This window comes from Nematolebias whitei, chromosome 5, assembly GCF_014905685.2.
Source record: "Nematolebias whitei isolate Nwh7 chromosome 5, NemWhi1, whole genome shotgun sequence".
NCBI lineage: Eukaryota > Metazoa > Chordata > Actinopteri > Cyprinodontiformes > Rivulidae > Nematolebias > Nematolebias whitei.
In genome coordinates this window covers 47,641,931-47,660,206 of record NC_056502.1, presented here as the reverse complement: position 1 = coordinate 47,660,206, position 18,276 = coordinate 47,641,931, and the positions used below count along the sequence as shown (strand labels likewise).

General features: G+C 44.3%; 1 protein-coding gene across 1 annotated transcript in view; it reads right to left on the bottom strand.

The window, feature by feature from the left end:
• Positions 1-18,276, bottom strand: part of LOC119409573 (adenylate cyclase type 3) — a gene marked incomplete at its 5' end in the record, with an annotated part of 50,216 nt that overhangs the window by 13,627 nt on the left and 18,313 nt on the right. Inside the window, 2 exon segments of the mRNA XM_037676476.1 lie at positions 2,241-2,367; positions 6,172-6,285. Coding sequence (XP_037532404.1) covers positions 2,241-2,367; positions 6,172-6,285 — 241 coding nt within the window.

Below are 18,276 nucleotides of genomic sequence, written 5' to 3'. Positions count from 1 at the left end.
AAATATTAAACAACAACACCACTGTGTCCATGAGTCCTCACTAATCAGGCACCAAAAATCTGGTGCAGATCGGACGATATATCTGTTGCAATATTGTAGGGGGCGCTCTAGAGTCAAAAGTTAAAAAAACATTACTAATGTGTCCATCAGGGCTACATAATAAAACACCAAAAATCTGGTGCAGATCGGATGATATATCATTGAGATATAACTGTTGCAATATTGTAGGGGGCGCTCTAGAGTCAGAAGTTAAAAAACACTACTAATGTGTCCATAACTGCTACTAATGATGCACCCAAAATCTAGTGCAGATCGGATGATATATCATTGAGATATACTTGTTGGAATATTGTAGGGGGCGCTCTAGAGTCAAAAGTTAAAAAACACTACTAATGTATCCATAACTGCTTACTAATGATGCACCCAAAATCTGGTGCAGATTGGCTGATATATAACTCAGATATAACTGATTAAATAATCTAGGGGGCGCACTTGAGTTCATGACTTCCTGTTCAAGGGGTGGGCAATGATCGATCGTAGTGACTTTGATGAACCTCGGATCAAATCTGTGGAATTTAGAGCCAAACGTATTGTAACGGCGTCACTTCTGAATTCGCCACGCCACCACGCCCACATCCTCCAGCGGAAACGCTTTGCGCTTCAAAGCAAGTCAGACCAACTTGTTGTCTGCCTTCTAACACAGGATCATCGTGATTGGGTCCAGAGTGTCAGGGAAGGAGCATTCCAAGCAAAAAAAGTCACTTCCTGTTCCGAGGGGGGCGGGGCTTTGATGACGTCAAAATTTGACTTCAGGGTATCGTCAGGCATGGGACAGGGATGACTTGTGCCAAATTTGGTGCAATTCTGTTTTTCAACGTGAAAGTTGTAGCGTTTGGAAATTTTTGGCGTGAAGCATAATTTTGAGGTCCGGCCCCGCCCCCTCAACATACGTCGGTTTGCACCGTTTTGATAAATTTTGGTCCCCCATGCCTACTGAGCAAAATGGCGCAAGTTTGAAACCGATTGAGCGAAATCCCTAGGAGGAGTTCGTTCAAATTCGCCGTGTACGAAAAGTGAAAAACGGCCAAAATTGACCCTTTGACTCAAAATGGCCGACTTCCTGTTGGGTTTAAGGCATACCTCCAAGAGACTTTTTTTCATGATTCAGTGGGTTGTACATGTGTACCAAATTTCAGCTCTCTAGGTCTTACCAGTTGTCATATCTCACGTTAGGGGGTGCTGTGGAGCAGTTTGGCCACGCCCACTTTTGGTTCCATTAAATACCTCAAATTTCTCGCGGGGGACAATTTTGGGTCAAATATGGTGAGTTTTCGAATATGTTAAGGCCTCCAAATTAGCGCTCTTTGACGGAAAAAAATTAGAAACGACACAATTACAATAGGCCTTCGCAGCGCTTAGCTGCTCGGGCCTAAATATACCAGTTAGTTCAGTCCTCTGCAGAGTCATAAGTCTGGATTGTTCATGAACTCAGCCTGTGTCAGGACTGGAGATCATGCTTCATTTAACTTTCACTAAAGGATTTACTTACAATGCATTCAACCTTTATTGATACAGGCTAGTCTCAGTGAGTCACAAGGACTCATTTACAAGAGAGACCTGTCTGAGACAGACAACATAACACTATGAAGGACACCATCTAGCTCCTACATGGCTTAAATATCCATCCATCCATCCATCCAGCAATCCATCCATCCATCATCTTTACCCACTTCTTCCTTTTCAGGTCTTAGGGGTCACTGGTGCCCATGTCCAGATATCACTGTGCAAGAGGTAGAAGACACCCTGGACAGGTCACAGGGACACATAGAGACAAACGAGACAAACAACCATTCACTCTCTCTCTCACCTAGGGACAATTTGGAGTTACCAATAAGTCTAACATGCATGTTTTTGGTCTGTGGGAGACTTAAACATGTCAGACACATTAACTTTCTAATTTTACATTTTCCTAATATATCCTAATACAGTCATACCTTTGGGACTCTATTTCTGACGGAGGACAACATACATCAAGTCCTAATTTTTCTTTAAATCAAATGAACTGCAATTTTGGTTTCCACATAACTAACACAAATGAAAAAAGAAAAACACAGTCTCTCTGTTTCTGTTAGGAGAACTAAAAGCAAACTGAAGTTTTCTTCTTGTTTTATTACAAATGAATACTGTATTATTAAACCCTTCCCAGCCCAAATCCCATGGGATGAAAAACTGGCACATACCTATGCGTAGCATGAAGTTGTTGAATGACTGGTAGTTTATGTTCATGAGTGTGACCTTCATCGCCAGAGCAAAATCTGCCAGGTCTGCCAAGTGCTGCCAGCACTCTTTGTCAGACTGCTCCTCCTTCTGTTAGAAAGAACCCTACAGGACTCAGACTGAGCAACATATCACGAGCACAAAGCACAGCACTGGGCTTACTATTTACAGAAAAATATGTTGGTATTCTTTTGTTAAAATAAGAAAAAAGTACAATGATCACTGAAATTACTTGAAACTGACAATAGTAATATTTTTTTCCTGAAAATCAACTAATTTAAAGTGGACACTGGTTTTGTATTTTGATTCAACAGGAATATTTACAAAGAACAAACTATTGACATGTCAAAAAGGATGGCACCCCTAGAGAAGATAGACCATAGAGACATGTTAAATTAAGGTGTATCACAGGTGTCTTCAATCTTGTAATCAGTCAGTCTTCCTATTTAAAGATAGAAAAGTCGTCACAGTGCCGTTTGGTATCATGGTGTACCGCACTGAACATGGACCACAGGAAGTTAAGGAGAGAGTGATTTCAGGAGCTTAAAAAAAAAGGATTGAGCAGCACGTTAAAGGTAAAGACTACAACACCGTCTCCAAGCAGCTTGACGTTCCTCTGACTACAGCTGCACATATTTTTAAGTAGTTAAAGGCCCACAGGACTGTAGACAATCCCCTCTGAATGGAAAATAAATGACAAAGAGAAGGATAATACAAAGTACAAATGGTAAACAAACAGCCCAGAACAACTTCCAACGAGATTAGAGGTGAACTCAAAGGTCAAGGTTCATCAGTGTCAGATCACACCAGCAGTCACCGTTTGAGCCAAAGTAAACTTTATGGAAGACAACTGAGGAGGACACAAAAGTAAAAAAAAAGTGAGACTGGAGTTTTCCAAAATGAATGTTGACAAGCCACAAAGCTTCTGAGAGAACAGATGAAAGCTGGTGCTTTTTGGCAAACAGTCCCATTAGGTCTATGTGTTACATGCACCTGTCTCAGTTTTATGAAGGCAGATTTGCTTCATTACCATGTCCACTGTTTCCAGACCTGATTGGCTGACAGGACTTTAAAAGGAATAAGCTCTGCCCGCTAAATGTGGGGGAGAGAAGAGAGGCTGTTTGACTTGATGTCTTCCATGCTTTATCTCCATGCTCATTCCCACTTCCTCCTTTGACTATAGACATCAGAATCAGAATCAGAATAAGCTTTATTATCATTGCTCTTAAGCCTCCCTGGTAAGGTCTATTCGGGGGTTCTGGAGAGGAGGGTCCGTCGGATAGTCGAACCTTGGATTCAGGAAGAGCAGTGTGGTTTTCGTCCTGGCCGTGGAACACTGGACCAGCTCTACACTCTCAGCAGGGTCCTGGAGGGTGCGTGGGAGTTTGCCCAACCAGTATACATGTGCTTTGTGGACTTGGAGAAGGCGTTCGACCGCGTCCCTCGGGGGGCCCTGTGGGGGGCCCTGTGGGGGGTACTCTGGGAGTATGGGGTACCGGGCCCTTTGATACGGGCTGTTAGGTCCCTGTATGACCGGTGTCAGAGCCTGGTCCGCATCGCCGGCAGTAAGTCGGGCTTGTTCCCGGTGAGAGTTGGACTCCGCCAAGGTTGCCCTTTGTCACCGATTCTGTTCATAACTTTTATGGACAGAATTTCTAGGCGCAGCCAAGGTGTTGAGGGGATCCGTTTTGGTGGCCTTAGGATTGCCTCTCTGCTTTTTGCAGATGATGTGGTCTTATTGGCTTCATCAGATCGTGATCTACAGCTTTCGCTGGAGCGGTTCGCAGCTGAATGCGACGCGGCCGGGATGAAGATCAGTTCCTCCAAATCCGAGGCCATGGTCTTGAGCCGGAAAAGGGTAGAGTGCCCTCTCCGGGTCAGGGAGGAGGTCCTACCCCAAGTGGAGGAGTTCAAGTATCTTGGGGTCTTGTTCACGAATGAGGGAAAAATGGAGCGTCAGATCGATAGGTGGATAGGTGCAGCGTCTGCAGTGAAGCGGGCGCTGTACAGGTCTGTCGTGGTGAAGAGAGAGCTGAGTCAAAAGGCGAAGCTCTCAATTTACCGATCGATCTACGTTCCCACCCTCATCTATGGTCACGAGCTTTGGGTTGTGACCGAAAAAGAATGAGATCTCAGATACAAGCGGCCGAAATGAGTTTTCTACGCAGGGTGTCTGGGCTCTCCCTTAGAGACAGGGTGAGAAGCTCGATCATCCGGGAGGGACTCAGAGTAGAGCCGCTGCTTCTCCACGTCGAGAGGAGCCAGTTGAGGTGGCTTGGGCATCTGTTTAGGATGCCTTCTGGACGCCTCCCTGGTGAGGTGTTCCGGACACGTCCCACCAGAAGGAGGCCCAGAGGAAGACCCAGGACACGCTGGAGGGACTATGTTTCTCGGCTGGCCTGGGAACGCCTCGGGATTCCCCCGGAAGAGCTGGCCCAAGTGGCTGGGGAGAGGGAAGTCTGGGCCTCCCTACTTAGGCTGCTACCCCTGCGACCCGACCCCGGATAAGCGGAAGAAAATGGATGGATGGATGGATCATTGTACCGAGATACAACAAGAACATGTACATGCAGTCGTCGGGAAGATGGACGAAGTGTACGAAGCTGCTACTGCACTGTGCGCGGCCTTCTTATCAGATAATAATCTTAGATAGGAAAAGGGGGAGAAATATGAGGGTAAATAATGGTATTACAAAAAAAGATCTTTCACATCTTGTCTATCAGGACACAATTTGAGACATTAAAAAAACTCTACCAGCAAGCACAATTGAAACATGATTACATTTGCATTTGACATCAACGTGTTGAGATTTGTCCATGAGCGTTTTTTCAGATTAGCCACATTTTCTGAAGCCAGCAGTTCTGATAAGCTTGCACAGAAAGTTCTTTTGCGATAGATGAAGCTTTTGTCCTTGGTTACCCATGTCCCAGGAGAAATTTGATAGTCGGCCCATTCCGAGGCCGTCGGAGAGTCAGCTTGATTCTTGTTTGTCTTCAGGCAGACAGAGTACTTTTTTCTTCAGCCTTGAGTCCATCTGGGCGTTCTGGTTCCGAAAATGCCTAATTGTGGGATTCCATTCCACTGATCCATGCTATGAGTCTCCTTCAAGGTCGAACCCACCACACTGACGAGTCCCAGAAGCCGCAGGTGGCCTGCGATTCTCATAAATCGCCTCCACCTTACGGTTTAGCTCGTAAATCAGATGATTTAAAGTTCCTACTGCACGGACCAAACCTTCACACTGACTCTGAAGCTTTTCCATGGCCGAAACTGCCACCAATGTCTTCTTCAAAAGTTGATAAAACAGAGCCCCGCCGATGCCAAAAAGCAGAGTCCCTGCTATCATAATGCCAAATTCCAAAACGTTTTCAACATCCTCCTGAGACAGAACTGAGAGGCACATCAGCTGCCACACTCCCCATGGATCCATGACGTACCCCACAGCGTGAGTCTCAGCTGGACACGCCGGTTCTCCAGGACCTTGTCGCTTTGATGAAAAAATCTTATCAATACAGTTAAATGCCCAAGATACCAAATCCATAATCTTTTTAATTTATGTTCGAGAGATGTGAACCAGGCACTTCAGACACACAGAGAGCAGAGCAGGAGGAAGGAAAAACGGGGGAGGAAAGACAGAAGCAGTCACCTCGATCAGAGCCAGGGAGGAAAAAAAAACAAAAAAAACCCTGCCTTCTATTTTTAGCTGGGTTTGGGAGTTACCTGCAGTCCTGTTTCTGGCCTAGTTTCTTGTGGCTAGTTTTATGGGTTTAGGTTTTGTCCAAATCAGACGGTCAAACTAACAGAGCAAACTGTTTTAAGGCTTCCATCAGGTGACTTCCATCACCTATTAGTCAGTCAAACTTGACCAAGAGAGAAGTGACACGTTTTGCTTACCTTCATGCAGGTGTAGTCATTGTTGATATCCGGGGTGACACCTGATGCTGCCATGTAGGTGCTACCAATGGTCTTGATCTTTGTAATGCAGCGAAACTGTGGCTCATCCAGCAGCTGGGATGGACAAAAAAGGTAAATAATAAAAAATTAAAAAAACATGTTTTACTTTAATTCTAGAAATACATAATTTTATGCCTCTGCTTCTGATTTTGAGGGGAATCTTCAGGGCCTCCATTTCACTAATTATATAAATTATTTGCTTTCTGAAGCAATTATTTGCTCATAATTAAAAATTTATCTAATTAAGCTTATAATAAACTTTAAATGTATTATAAATATATTGAATTTAAAAAATCAGTGTGATCTTGTCAATGTCATATTTTTAAATAATTATTTGATCCCAAGTGGCAGACTGGAAAGAACAGAGTCAGAAGTTATAAAAGAAAAAATGTTTTTATTTTTGCAGGTCAAAATCCTCCAGGCTGAAAAGAGAAGACAGGGACAAGGTGAGTATCCAGAATGATCTTCAGAAAACAACTGATCAATTGTGTTTAGGTTCTTGTTCTTACTGCAATGTTTCTTGTAGTCAGGTCCAGAGAGGAGAGGTTCAAGGAGTCCCAGGGTTCCAGGTGATCCAAGCAGTGAAACGAGGTGAGTGTTGGTAGAGAGAGGAGCAGGTCGTCTGAGGTGGAAAAAACTTATCTCTGCAGGAGATCAAAACAAGGTATTCAGATACAAAGTGCTTCAAACAGATTTAGTGGCTGGTCACACACTTTACCATAAGCATGATAAATGTCCCGGTGCTGGAGGCATGTCTGGCAGAGGTTCTTATACCCAGGCAGAGTAGTCCTCCAAACCAGGAACAGCTGTGGAGTGGTGGTTGATTAACATTGGCTGCAGGTGATGAGTGAGAGAATGGCTGGCGGACCTAGAACTCCTACAGTCAAGGGAATGTGTATTATTTGCACTCGCCATGCTCCATAATTTTCACTGCTCTTTTACTGTTATTTGTAAATTATATTAAAATGTTCCATGATCCTTATTCTATGTAATAATCAGTTTTCTCGTGATCGATTAGTAAAGGGACAGCAAGAGATCATTCTATTATCCCCAAGATCTGATTGATATGATTACGGTGATGTCTTTCTTACGACAGTCTTTGAGAGCTGCTGGCTCCCAGATTTCCTCCAGCTTCTGATGGCAACTGGGTCCTGATAAAGCTGGACAGGGCGGGGAGGGGCTGGAAGTTTCTACAAAACTGATTTTTTTTTTTCTGTTCAAGAAGTCAGAATGTGTCAGAGCCTCAGACAGGTGATTGATAAGTGCATACTTGTAAATGCAGTGATCTTCTGTGATTGTTGGCTGTTCTCCTAAGCTTTGTAAATAAATGTGATGAAGCTAACACCTGATTGTTTTGGGAATCTCTTTTTCCAAAACAATCTTCAAATGTTATTAGCAGATTTGGTTTTCATTTCAGCATGCAGCTTAAAGTATTTTCGTTTTAGGATACTGGTCATGAGCACGGGGGAGGGGATCTGTCTCTCCTGCAGTCCCTCATCTGTGTGCACATAACTTAAATACGTATTCACTTCAAACATCTGTTAGTTTATGCTGTTTCAGATTAAGTAATCAAAACACATTTACCTCTGCTTATATGTGCTGCTGATCAGGGCTCCCTGGCAAGTTAATGGCTAAAAATATTTCCTGATGCATGCTCAATATATTCATAAAAATATTGTTTAATGCTCCTTAATTTGAAAAGAATGTTTTGATTTAAAATACATATTTCAGACAATTTTAAACTTCAAGAAATTTAGAATCCTATGTTTAAACAATCAGGTGAAAATATAAAAGCAAGATATAGTGCTCTTTATTTTCTTTTTAATCAAAGCATTTTTATTGATTTTTTTTTTTCAGTTTTTGAACATACAAAAAAAAAAAAAAAGAACAAATGTAGAACAAATGTAAACCAAACCCCCCCACCCTTTTCCTCCCACTCCGGATCAGTCACACACATACACAAATTAATTAACCAGACATTGAAATGCTTTCCAAGTACAACACAAAAGGCTGCCAAGTGCCCTAAAATCTTTTGACAGACCCCTTCAGGGTATATCTTGTTTTTTCCAAATGGATATGGTACATTGACCTTATTCAATGTACATATGCTGGGGGTGTGGGTCCTTCCAATTGCACAAAATTAGCCTCCTGGCCAGAAGAGAGCCAAAGGCAATCATAAACGTCTCGTATTTGCTGAAGGACGTCTCCACAGGGACCACCCCAAACAGTGAGATGAGTGGTGATGGGTGTACAGATTTGCCACATATCCTAGAGAAGGTGCCAAAAATAGATAGCCAAAACATCTGCAGTTTGAGACAGGTCCAGAATGTATGTTGTAGTTGCAGTTTGTTTGCAACAATTACATGCAGGATCCAGGTCAGCTTTGATCTTGGACAGTTTGTCTTTGGACCAGTGCAGCCAGGTGCACTACCTTAAATTGAATTACAGTGCCTCAGATAGATTGAAGATGAGTAAATGTTCTTAATGACTCTTTTCCAGATTGAGTCTGATATGGATTCCTCCAAGTCCGCTTCCCACTCCAGTTTAAGGAAGTCCAAACTGGACTCATGGTATGAACTGAGTAGTTTATAAATTTTGTTAAGGGCCCCCTTCGTATCAGACCTGCATTCCAAAATCTTAACCACAAAATGTTTAGAGGGGTGCAAACGAAAACAGTCCGAGTAGGACCTCACAAAATGCCTCTGTTGCAAATATCTAAAAAACTGTGACTTGTGAATATTAAACTTCTGTACCAGCTGCTCAAAAGAGGTAAATCTACCATCAACATAAAGATAACACAGTGAACTCACTCCCCCCAAGACCCAGGTGCCAAAAGCTGTATCAGCTACAGAGGGAGTAAACATATGATTATGGCATTTGAAGAAGGTGCCAAAAACAGTAACTGCAGAGTTAAATGACCTCATGAACTGATTCCAACTCTTCAAGGATTCAAGGATCTTTATTTGTCATGTGGTACATGTGGTAGAATGAAAATGTGTACACAGGGTCCCAGTTCCTGTGGACCCACCACCTGCAAGAAGGGCCATAAAAGTCGGGTGCATGATGTTATGGGCAGTGGCCGAAGGTGGGGACCTTGGCGCTCACCCATGAGTCTGTGTGAGCAGATGAGTGCGAATGACCATAGAAACATAAAACAATTCAGCAGCTTAATGACGTGATTTTTCACAGTGATTATCCTGGTTAGAAATTTGTGAGTCTAACAGCCTCAGGGTAGAAGCTGTTCCTCAGTCTAGTGGTTCTACACTTAATGCTCTTAAACTTCCTTCCTGAGGGGAGCGGGGCAAAAAGTGTGTGTGCTGGGTGAGTGGGGTCCTTCATGATGCAGGTGGCCCTCTTCCTGCATCTGGAGGTGTAGATGTCTGTGATGGTGGGGAGACTGACTCCAACAAACCTCTGTGCAGCCTTCAACACTCTCTGCAAAGCTTTTCTTTCTGCAGCTGTGCAGCCTCCATGCCACACGTTGATGCTGGAGCACAGGATGCTCTCCACTGCTCACCTGTAAAAGGAGGTGAGGACTGAGCCTCCCAGTCCAGCTTGTCTCAACTGTCTGAGGAAGCAGAGTCTCTGATGTGCTTTCTTGATCAGGCTGGTGGTGTTGTTGCCCCAGCTGAAGTTGTCATTCAGGTGTACACCCAAGTACTTGTAGCTGGAGACCACTTCCACTGCAGATCCTCCTATGTTCGGGGGTGGGGAATGGGTGGATGTGTTCGTTCTTTCTGAAGTCCACAACCATCTCCTTCATCTTTGTGGACTTCAGAAGGAACAACCCCCAAACATAAGAGGATCTGCTGTGGAAGTGGTCTCCAGCTACAAGTACTTGGGTGTGCAGACAGAAAGGTTGTTCTTCCTGCACCAGCTCTCCAGATTTTCCATCTCCTGCCTGTAACTGTACTCATCGTTGTTTGTGAAGCATCCGACCACCCCTGTATCGTCTGAAAACTTTACAATATGGCAGCGTGGATGGATAGGTGCACAGTCATACGTGAGCAGAGTGAACAACACACAGCCCTGAGGGGAGCCAGTGTTGAGGGTTATGGTGGAGGAGGAGAAGTTGTGGATCCTCACAGAATGTGGTCTGTTTGTTAAGAAGTCTAGGACCCAGTTGCAAATGGAGGGACTTAGTCCTAGTGTGATTAGTTTGTCCATCAGGGTTTGGGGGATCATGGTATTGAAGGCAGACGTGAAGTCCACAAAGAGTATACGGACGTAGGAGTCCTTCTGCTCCAGGTGGGTGAGAGCAGTGTGTACCACTCTTCTGTTGTTCGATTTTCGCGATATGCGTACTGGTGAGGGTTCTCGTGAATGTTGATGGTTGTTCTGATGTGGGTCATGACCAGTCTTTCGAAGCATTTAGTGACTATCGGGGTGAAGGCTACTGGCTAGTAGTCTGAATGACTACTAGCCAGTAACCTTCACCCCGATAGTCCAGACCAGTCACTGTAGAGCTCTTTGGGACTGGGATGATGGTTGCGGTCTTCATGCAGGTTGGAACTGCTGCCAGGGTGACATCTCTCAGGTTGGAACTGTTGCCAGGGTGAAATCTCTTAACCGCTTAGATCACATTTGGGTTAGAAGTGTAGGTTGATATTGATTGTTTAAAGGGTAGCTGAGAGCAGAGTAATGCAGAAGGAGAACTGGATCTAATTGAGGCCCTTTCCAAGGCTACCCATCTACGAGAAGGGGTGTCCTTACCTAACCAAAATACAAGAGCTCTGATATTAGCTGCCCAGTATTAGTGCAAGAAGTTAGAAAGCGACATGCCTATAAGTCTGCGGGGCAGATGTTAGACCCACTTGGCAAGCCATGGATGCTTTTTATTTCAAATAAACACTGATATCTGGCTGTTCAGATTGGTAAAAAAGGACTTAATAAAAAAGATTGGCAGATTCTGAAACAGGTATAGAAATTTAGGTAGGATATGAATTTTACAGCGTTTATTCTGCCCTCTAGAATGTGAGGCAAGGATTACCATCTTTAGATGTCCTGTTTAAGGTTCACCATGAACGGTTTATAGTTGGTTTTATAGATGTTCTTATGATCTCGAGCTACCCAGATCTCAAGGCATTAAAAATGTTTCAATAAATTTTAAAGGATATGGTGTCCAAAATTTTCTTTTCTATAGTGGTCACAGGCATCAGCTCGCTCTTTTGAAGATTAATATAGATATAGATATTTTCCCTAATTTTTGAAGCTAAATAAGTAATTCAGGGATACTAGTAACGGGGTCTGATATATACAAAAGCATGTAATCTGCATATAACAAAACAATATGCTCTGTACCTAGTCAATTTATCCCCTTAATTATGGAGATCTGCCATAAAGCTACAGCCAATGGTTCTATCGCCAACACAAACAGAAGTGGTGAAACGAGCACTCATCTCGTACCCCGCAGCAGTTAAAAATAGGAAGATATGTTACAGTTAGTGCAGACCACCACCATTAGGGACGTATATATCAGCCTCACACATGAAGTGAATTTGGAACCAAACAAATAACTTTAAAGTCCCCCCCCCCCCCACTCCGGTCAAATGCTTGCTCCGGATCTATTGAAAGAATGGTGTCGTCACAGGTGTGTTTGGGTGGACTAGGAGTGTACAGCACATCAAGCAGCTGCCTAACATTGAAGAAAGCCTGACGGTTTTTAACAAACCCCATCTGGTCAGGCAGAACGATTGTGGGGACCACCTGCTCAAGTCGTTTTGCTAGGACCTTTGCAAGGATTTTAACATCAGTATTTAAATGTGAGATAGGTCTATATGAGCCACAACGTAGAGGGTCTTTATCTTTTTTAGGTATCAGCAAGATTACAACTTGATGCATGGACAGTGGTAATGTCTGTGCAGACTCCTCAAACACAGACCTTAATAAGGGACTAAGTAGACTTATGCCCCTTTTCCATTAGTAACTGTAGTACCGGTACAGCACGGCTCTACTCTACTCGGTACGGTACAGGTTGTGTTTCCATTGTGCTTTCAGTACCGGTTCCAGTGGGCGGGGTTCAAATTGACGTCACCACCTCTCACCAGCTGCTGGCGCTGAGATGCTGAAACTGTTTTCAGTAAAGGGTGAGAATTTATGTTATCTTGAAGTTGTGTGTATGTATGTATGCATGTATGTGTGTATGTATATGTGTGTATATATATATATATATATATATATATATATATATATATACACACACACACACACATATATATATATATATCACATATATGTATATACACGCAAATATGTACACACATATGTATATATATATATATATATTCATATATATGTATTTATATATGTATATATATGCACATATGTATTTATATCCATATATATGTATTTATATATATATACATATACATTTATATACATATATATATATATATATATATATATATATATAGATATAAATATATATATGTATATAAATTAAATCTCTGATGAACCAGATTCTACAAAAACATCTAGATTTAAATTTTTATAGGTTTTCATCATCATTTGATGTATTTGCACTCATTGTCTCTACTGTTAATGTTCATTTTAGATGTGTGGGCAGGCTCATCTTCCCAGCTCTGAGCTCAGCTGGTGACTCGCTGAAGGTTGTTCCAAGACCCCAGCCTCGCGTAATCATGAAGGCCTGACCCGCGCAGACAGTTTCGGGATGGGTCTGGGTTGCTGGCCCTGGTTCTGGTTGGTCCTCGGGGGCTATGTGCCGGTCCGTGGCCTTGATCCCTGGTGGTGCGGCTGCCACCTCCTCCTAGGTATCTCTGTTAGAGCCTCTGTCCCCTGGTGGATCTCGGAGAGTGGGGGTGCCTATTGGGGTCAGTGGGGGAGCTGGTCCCCTGGGGGGGCATTGCCACTTCAGTTCACCTCCCCATCCCGACGTCCTCCTCCGCCCACTCCACCACACCACCACTCAAACAGGGTTTTGGGGTTCAGGTGCACTACTGAGCTACGGGGAGAATCATCCATCTCCGTGGCTGGTGGGGTCCTGGGCCCTAATTTTAATATACAACCTAGACACTCACTTATAACACTCTCACGACACATGCATATATAGGATCTGGACTGGGCACATGATCGCACTTAGGTGGTGGGATGTACTACCATTTCCACCTCCCTGGACCTGTGCCCACTCTCATATGTAGCATGTAGACATTTAGGGTTCTGGGCGGAGATGAGGGGTGAACGGGCGCCGCCTGCTCTCTGGGCAAGAGGTGGGTCTGTGCCGGTCGCCACCTCATCCCCCCATTTTAAACGCACTGTATAACAACATGTATCAACACCATATTCGAGTGGGAGGAGGAGGAAGTGGGTCTGTTCATAATTTATTTATGCATATATAGATTTATTTATTTATTTATTTATTTTTATATTTTTTTCCCCTTTCACAAACACCTCCTTTCTCCGTGTGACACTAGGGGTCGGGGATGGAGGGGGGGGCGCATTGTTGGGGTCTGGGCTGTGGGTGGGCTTTGGGCCTTGGGGGCGGTCAGTGATGGGGCCGGTGCTTCGGTTCCTCCTGGGCTGTTCCGATTCTTTTAATCTAGGTTCCTGGTTGCGATGGCCGGCACTTTGACCGGGGTGGCTGCCGGCTTTCGGCGGGGGGTTGGCTATGGTAGTGTATGTGTGGTCATTGGTGGTGTAGGCGGCGGTTGGGGGCGTGGCTTCGCCTCATTGGGGCACTGGCTGGTCTTCCTGTGTGACATTTGCGGTGGGGGTGCTGTGTGTGGGGGGGGGTGCATGGGTGGCGTGCTGGGGCGTCTCCGGGCCTATGGTGCGGAGCTCTTGATGTGAGAGCCGGCCCTCCTCAGCTGCGGCTCCTTGCTGCTCTGCCCCTTGGGCTGGGGCCGGCCTGTGGTCGCTGTCAGGTAGATGGTGCATGCGGTCGGCCCGACAGAGATTCTGTCGGGCTATCTGTGTGTGTCTGTTGGTTGCTCAGGTTGGGTTTTTGGTGGTCCCCACTCTCTTGGATCAATTTGGGCCCCACGTTTGGTGTGGGGCCCACTCCCCCCGGTCGTGCCCCCCTTTGGCGGGGGACCCCCTTGCCACCGGTGCATTGATGGCTCTCTGAGTCTGGGCTGGGTGGTGGGGTGCACGTCGGTCCGCCCTGGTTGCTGCCTGGCGGGGCCTGGGTGCCCTGGCTCTGTCGGGGCTCTGCTGGGGGGTGGTATGGCCTCGAGGCTTGGGGCTCGGTGTCCATGGCCGGATCTACCTGGGGGGGGGCATGGGTCACCGGCCGGACCTGTGGGCTCGTCGCTGCAGCTTCCTGGAGGCTCTGCATTGTGGTGGCTGGGGTCACCCGGTTCTTTCCTCTGCTCCTCTGTGGGGGGGTGCGGTTCTCCCTGTTGGGAGACTCTTAGGGCTCCGGGCCTGTGGGCCGCTGTGTGTCTGTGGCTCCGGTCCTCCCTATGTTGCCATTGTATCCTGGGGGGGCGGGTCTGTGGGCCCCCGCGTCCACTATTGGGCATTCTTTTGGAGAAATCTGGTGGTGGCGGGTGTGCTTGCACGGGTGTTTGGATTCAGGTGCTTTGACAGATGCACGCTAGGTTGGGTAGTGGTGGAAGCTAGATGATTCCTTGTGCGATGTCGAATGTTTCATGGTGATATTGTGGGTGGCATTGTGCTGTGCATGTTGTTTTGTCGTGGTGGTCTCTCGTCTTATCTATTTCTCTTTTATTATTTATTTATTCTTCTTTCTTCTCTTTCTTTAAATAAAAAAATTAAAAAAATAAATAAATAAAAAATTGAGCGATGATGATAAGTTCATTGAAACACTTCACAATGTTTCTACACTTAAACTGAGCTCAACAAAAAAATAAAAAAAAATAAAAAAAATGAAGGCCTGACCCGCGCAGACAGGCGGACAGAGACGGGTCTGCGACGAACGGTGGAAGCGATTTTAAAAAACATTTTACGTGTAAAAAAATAATAATACTTTTTAAATCGCTTCAGCAATTTTTTAAAACATTTTTTGTCTAAAAACAAAATATTAGTTTATTTAAAAATCACTTCCAACGTCCGTCCCAGACTGTCCAGTCCGCCTGACTGCCGGGCGGGATCGAGATTCGGCCTTCACGATTACGCGCGGCTGGGGTCTCGCAATGGCCTTCTGCGAGTCCCCAGCTTCGCAGTGACCAGCGGTGCTCTGAGCACACAAGGCTGGTATCCGGAACCCGAGCCTCCGCGTTGGCACATCGAAGGATCTTCCGCGGTGACCAGCAGAACTCGGAGCCGGGGAGATGACGCCCTGCCCGGCCTGGCGCTCCGAGGCTCCAGGGGAAGGACCGGGGTACACCAGCAGAGCTCCATCCAGCTTGCTCTGAATTATGTCGTCGGCCACCAAGCACAAAAAACGCCAGCACGTCAGCATTATAGACCAAGATGTTGTCAGTATTGTTTTTAAAATCTTTAAAATAAGTCCAGCCGCTGCTCCAGTCCGAGAAATTGCAAATGGCAGATCATTGTTTTGAAAAGTTTCTGAAGGATCCAATGACTCCGCCCCCGCCTCTGCCCCCGACCAATCAGTGACTGACAGTGTTCTGACGTCACGTTTTAGTACCTCTTCATTCGGGTTAGAACCACAGAGCCAAGGGTACTGAAAATAGTAACAGGTGCTAAGTACCGGTACTAATGGAAAAGCCTCAGAACCGGGCCAAGTAGGGTCTAGTCGGCCCGTACCAGTACTAATGGAAAAGAGGCATTAGCCTACTTAAGTAAGTAGACTAATAGTATAAGTAGACTTGAAAATTTCTTTAAAAACTCAGATGGAAAGCCATCTGGTCCAGGGGATTCCCCATTTTGCATATCATTGATTGTGAAGTTTTTCTCAGCTACAGAGAACTCCCTCTCCAAATCCCAAATGAGATCAGGATTTACTGAAGGAAGCGCAAGAGCTCCAAAAAAATTCCCTATGTCCGATACGTTAACTGATGACTCAGTCATATACAATGGCTGTTAAAATTTACTAAAACATGTATTAATTTCAGCATTGTCATGACATGCAGCTCCCTGTTTATTACTGTAATAGTTTGGTTGGCTGACTGTTGCCACAACTGATGTGCGAGCAAAGGCCCAGCCCCTTCCTCGTGTTTATAGTAACCCTGTCTAGATTTAGAGATTAAATATTCTGTCTGCTGAGTAGACAAATTGTTAAATTCAATTTGAAGTAATAAATGTGTTTTCATTAGATCCTGTGAGGGGGAGTGGCTATGTTCTCTGTATAATTGTATTATCTCCGTTAACTGTCTTAGCCATACCAAGCCCTTCTTTTTTTGTTTGCACATTAAGAAATTTTTTTTGACCCCTCAGGTAGGCCTGTAATGCCTCCCAGACAGTAAACAGTGGTATTCCTGTTGTTCAGTTAACTTTGTGGAAAATTTCAATTTCAGATGTAAGAAATTTGGTAAAGTCTTCCTTGGATAAAAGTAAGGAGTTGAATCTCCAAGGACAATATACAGATTTTGTGACCGGGATAAGCAATTTCATAATAAGTGGACCATGGTCTGAGATGACCATGGCCCCATAGTCACATTCCTTCAACAAAGGTAATAATAATAATAATAATAATAATAATAAATTTTATTTGAAGGCGCCTTTCAAAACACTCAAGGTCATCAAACAAGAAATACAAAGATAAAAACAATAAAACAATAAAATACAGATATCAATAAAATCAAATGCTAATAATGATAAAATACATAATGACATTAAACAGAATAAGCAAGTTTGAAAAAGTGAGTTTTAAGGTTAGATTTAAATGAGAGCAGAGAATCAGAATTCCGGATGTGCTATGGAAGAGAGTTCCAGAGATGAGGGGCTTTGGGGGAGAAGGCTCTGGATCCCATGGTTGTCAAGTGGACAGGAGGTATTACAAGAGATGGATAGAGAGGAGCAAAGACTTGGGCAGGTGTGTAATAGCAAAGAAGATCAGTGAGGTACAGAGGTGCCAAGTTATGGAGAGCTTTGAAAGTGAGTAGGAGAATCTTGAAGTTGATGCAATATTTTATGGGTAACCAGTGAAGATGTTTAAGGATAGGGGTGATGTGTTCCTTCAACCTAGTTCCAGTGATCATCCGGGCAGCTGTGTTTTGAACAAGCTGAAGTTTATGGATGATTTTGAGAGGAAGATCTGAGAACAGTAGTCTAATCAAGAGGTGACTAGAGCTTTGATAAGGATAGCTGTGCTGTGGGGGTAAGAAATGAACGGAGACGGTTGATGTTTCGAAGATGAAAATATGCAGACCGAGTAATATTATTGACATAAGATTCAAAAGATAATGTGCTATCAAGGATGACACCCAGACTCTTAGCTGTAGGGGAGGGAGAAACTGTGGAATCATCAACTTTAATTGTGAACATATTACATTTGGATAGGGTAGACTTGGTGCCAACAAGGAAGAATTCTGTTTTATTTGAGTTCAGTTTATGAAAGTTCTGATTAAACCATAATTTGATTTCACAGAGACAGTTTGAAAGGAAGGATGGTGGAAGGGTGGTGTTGGGCTTGGTGGAGAAGTAGAGCTGGGTGTCATCCGCATAGCAGTGAAAATTAATACCAAATTTTTTAAAGATAAGGCCAAGTGGAAGAAGATAAATGATAAACAGGAGAGGACCAAGAACAGAACCCTGTGGAACACCTGAAGTAACTGCGGAGGACTGTAATTTGAAGTTCTTAAGTTGGACAAAGTGCTGACGGTTAGAGAGATAAGATTGAAACCAATTTATAGCAATGCCAGAAAAACCAATGGAACGCCATCTATCGAGAAGAATATTGTGCGAAATGGTATCAAATGCTGCACCCAGGTCAAGGAGAATGAGAAATGATAAAAGTCCAGAGTCGGCAGCAACCAAGAGATCATCAGTAATTTTAATCAAAGCTCTCTTGGTGCTGTGGAGGGGCGGAAACCTGAATGAGGTTCTTCAAACAGATTATTATCAGAAAGATGACTGTGAACCTGGGCTGCAACTGTTTTTTCGAGTCTAAAAAAGTTAAATCTGGTCCTCTGGACATTCAAAAAAACAAAACAAAGCAAA